Below are 3,289 nucleotides of genomic sequence, written 5' to 3' on the forward strand. Positions count from 1 at the left end.
TTTTCCTGTGTTTTCTTCTGAAAGGTTTATAATTTTAGATTTTATATTTAGGTCTAGAATGCATCTTGAGTGAATTTTTATATACTATATAAGGCAGGGACTGATGTTCTTTTCGCTTGCTTGCTTGTTTGCATGCGGATTCCCAATTATTCTACCACCATTTCTGGAAAAGACTATTTTTTCTCCTCCGCTTTGCCTTTGAGCCTTTGTCTAAAATTGGTTGTCTATATATGTATAGGTTTATTTCTGGACTCTTTATTCTATACCAGTATAACACTATTTTGATTAGTGTGGTTTTATATTAAGTCCTGAAATCAGGTAGTGCTAGCTCTTCAACTTCGTTCTTCTTTTTCAGAGTTCTTTCAGCTATTCCAGGTCCTTTGAATTTCTATATGAATTTTAGAATGTGGTGTATTTTATAGTAAGAAGTATGTATTTTGTCTTGAAATACGTATTTGGTCTTTGTCCCTATTTCTGGCACAGAACTCCTAAAACCCTTGGAATTTCCAAAGGGATGGAATCAGTAAAAGTGTCGCTTGTTGTGTAAATGAGGTGACTTTTGGAAAGCACCTGAGGATGGGGGCTGCTTCAACCCCAGGGTTAGAATGTTGGAACTTTGCCATCGCAACTCCGCCCCTTAAGCTCTGGGGGAGGACAGAGGGGCTGGAGATTGAATTAATTACTAATGGCAATGATTTAATTAATCATGCCTAAGTAATGGAACCTCCGTAAAAAAAAAATAAAATAAAATAAAAAGACCGGGTTCAGAGAGCTTTCACGTTGGTGAACACATGGAGATTGGAAAGAGTATCCAGCTCAGAAAGAGCATGGAAGCTCCAAGCCCTTTCCCTGTACCTTGCCCTATGCACCTCTTCCATCTGCCTGTTCCTGAGTTACCTACATTCTTTTATAATACACCAGTAATCTAATAAGTAAAATGTTCCTCTGGGTTCTATGAGCTACTGTAGCAAATTAATCAAATCCAAGGCAGGGGTTGATGGAACCTCCAATCTATAGCTGATCGGTGAGAAACACAGGTGATAACCTCAGCTTGCAACTGGCATCTGAAGTGTGGAGGAGAGGCAGGCTTACAGAACCGAATCCTTAAACTGTGGGATCTGGTGCTATCTCTGGGTAGATAGTGTCAGAATTGAGTTGAATTGTAGGACACCTGGCTAGTGTCTGAGACTTGCTTGTTGGTGTGGGAACCTAATACACACACACACACACACACACACACACACACACACACACACTGGAATTTGTAATCAGAACCCTTTAAAATATTAACTTGCCAATATCTACTAAAGGAAAAAAGTTCTGTAGTTTTGACTGAGATCGTATTAAATCTATAGATCAATATCAATTTGGGGAGAATTAAGGTATATTTCTCCACTTAGTTTTGTCTTTTTTAACTGTAGTTTTCAGCATGTGAGTCTTTTACATTTTTTGTCAGATTTATCTCTCAGTACTTTATATATCTTATGCCTTTATAAATTTGTTTTTCAGTTCTGATTTTTGGTTGCTAATATACAGAAATACAATTGATTTCATTGGATTTTCTATATTGATGATGATATCATCTACAAATACAGTTTTACTTCTTCCTCTTCAGTCTGAATCTTTTATTTTCATTTAAATGTGGATTGTTTTCATTAAATATATAGTCCTCCATATCCCTGGATTTTGCATTTTTGGATTCAGCCAACCATAGATCAAAAAACAGTGTTTTGTTAAGAAGAACAGGGTGCTGTGGCATATTTCAGAATGGTTCATAACCCCCCTCCCCCCGCCCACACACACACACACACACAAGAAGCTCAAGGGGATTTTTCTCCTGTATTTACTGTGGGTTTCAGGTAAAAGTCCTGAAGGTAAATCTCACAATATTGTGCTCTCCCACCCCCTGCCCATGTCAGGGTCCCTCTGGAGTTTTCAGCTCTCAGATTTATCCACACACAACCTCCTGTAATTCACCAATTACAGTCGGATTTCCTCACACCAGCCCTTGTTCTCGTGGTGGTTTCCGCTTGTGAGTCTCTGCTCCTCTTAGTGATGAGTCCCTGAATTTGCCTCTGTTTCCAGTCTTGGGGGCGGGGAGGGGGGGGCATTTGCTCTGTGTCCTCTTCTCATATGGATCCAAGAAGAGTTGTTAATTTTTCAGTCTGTTTAGCTTTTTACTTATTAGGACAGAGTGGTGGCTTTCAAGATTCTTACATGTGGCACTGGAAACCCTCAATTTTGAATAATTTTATTTTAATCTAACTTACTACAATAAATTTTAAGTTAGTGATCCTGATCATCACCCTTTTCTTACTTCACCGATACTATCTTCATCCTCACCCCTCCTGCCCAGTCCTGCATTATTTCTTCCACTCACATGTAGATATCAAATTAAATATTACTTTTCTTAAGTAGCTCTACCTGACCCTCTAAATAACTATGTCCCCAAACTGAAAGTTCCTTCAGCACTCTGTACTTACCATATCATAACATTCATTACACTTGGTAGAACTTGTTTGTCCCTGATGCTCTCTCAGTTTCTGATTCACTACTGTGGGGCCAGTGTCAAGCATCATGTTTAATGCCTAGTAGGATCTCTTTTATTTTTGTTAACTGCATAAATATTATGTATTACTAGCTTTTGCTTTCATATTAATAGTATTGAACAAAGCAAAATGCTAAGGGATATGATTATCTTACATGTTTTTCTAAACCATGTTTTAAATGTCATCAGTTAAAGCTGAGTACATTAATTATTATACTTCCGATCTATCACATTAATGTATATATCTGTATGTTGGTTTCTTTTCAGGATGCAGAAGAATACACAGATTTGCCAGTAAGACATAATGAAGATCATATGAACAGTGAACTGGCAAAATGTCTTCCCTTTGAATCAAACCCTCATTCATTTGACAGCCCTCATACCAAAGCACATCTCCTACTACAGGCCCATCTCAGCCGAGCCATGCTGCCCTGCCCAGATTATGACACTGATACCAAAACAGTCTTGGACCAAGCTCTCAGAGTATGTCAGGTATGAAAGTCATTTCTTATACCTACGTTTTCTCCCATTACTTCGTTTTTTTTCCCTGTGTTAGAATAAAAAACAACTTGCGTTTAAACATTTATATTATAGCATTGTTGAGAAAAACCCGGTGTATCAAATCAAGAATTTTCAAAAGAAAAGCAAATATAAATGCAATAAGATGACAACTTCAATCATTCATCTGATCAAAATTTATTAAGGTGAACTAAGTACCAGATACTTTTCTAGACGCTGGGC

General features: G+C 37.7%; 1 protein-coding gene across 1 annotated transcript in view; it reads left to right on the forward strand.

Annotated features, from left to right (window-relative positions):
- ASCC3 (activating signal cointegrator 1 complex subunit 3) overlaps positions 1 to 3,289 on the forward strand; it is a 266,182-nt gene that overhangs the window by 239,686 nt on the left and 23,207 nt on the right. Inside the window, exon 37 of the mRNA XM_011360723.2 lies at positions 2,816 to 3,040. Coding sequence (XP_011359025.1) covers positions 2,816 to 3,040 — 225 coding nt within the window. The remainder of the gene's footprint in view (positions 1 to 2,815; positions 3,041 to 3,289) is intronic.

Source organism: Pteropus vampyrus, unplaced genomic scaffold (assembly GCF_000151845.1).
Source record: "Pteropus vampyrus isolate Shadow unplaced genomic scaffold, Pvam_2.0 Scaffold58, whole genome shotgun sequence".
In the NCBI taxonomy this organism is placed as follows: Eukaryota; Metazoa; Chordata; class Mammalia; order Chiroptera; family Pteropodidae; genus Pteropus; species Pteropus vampyrus.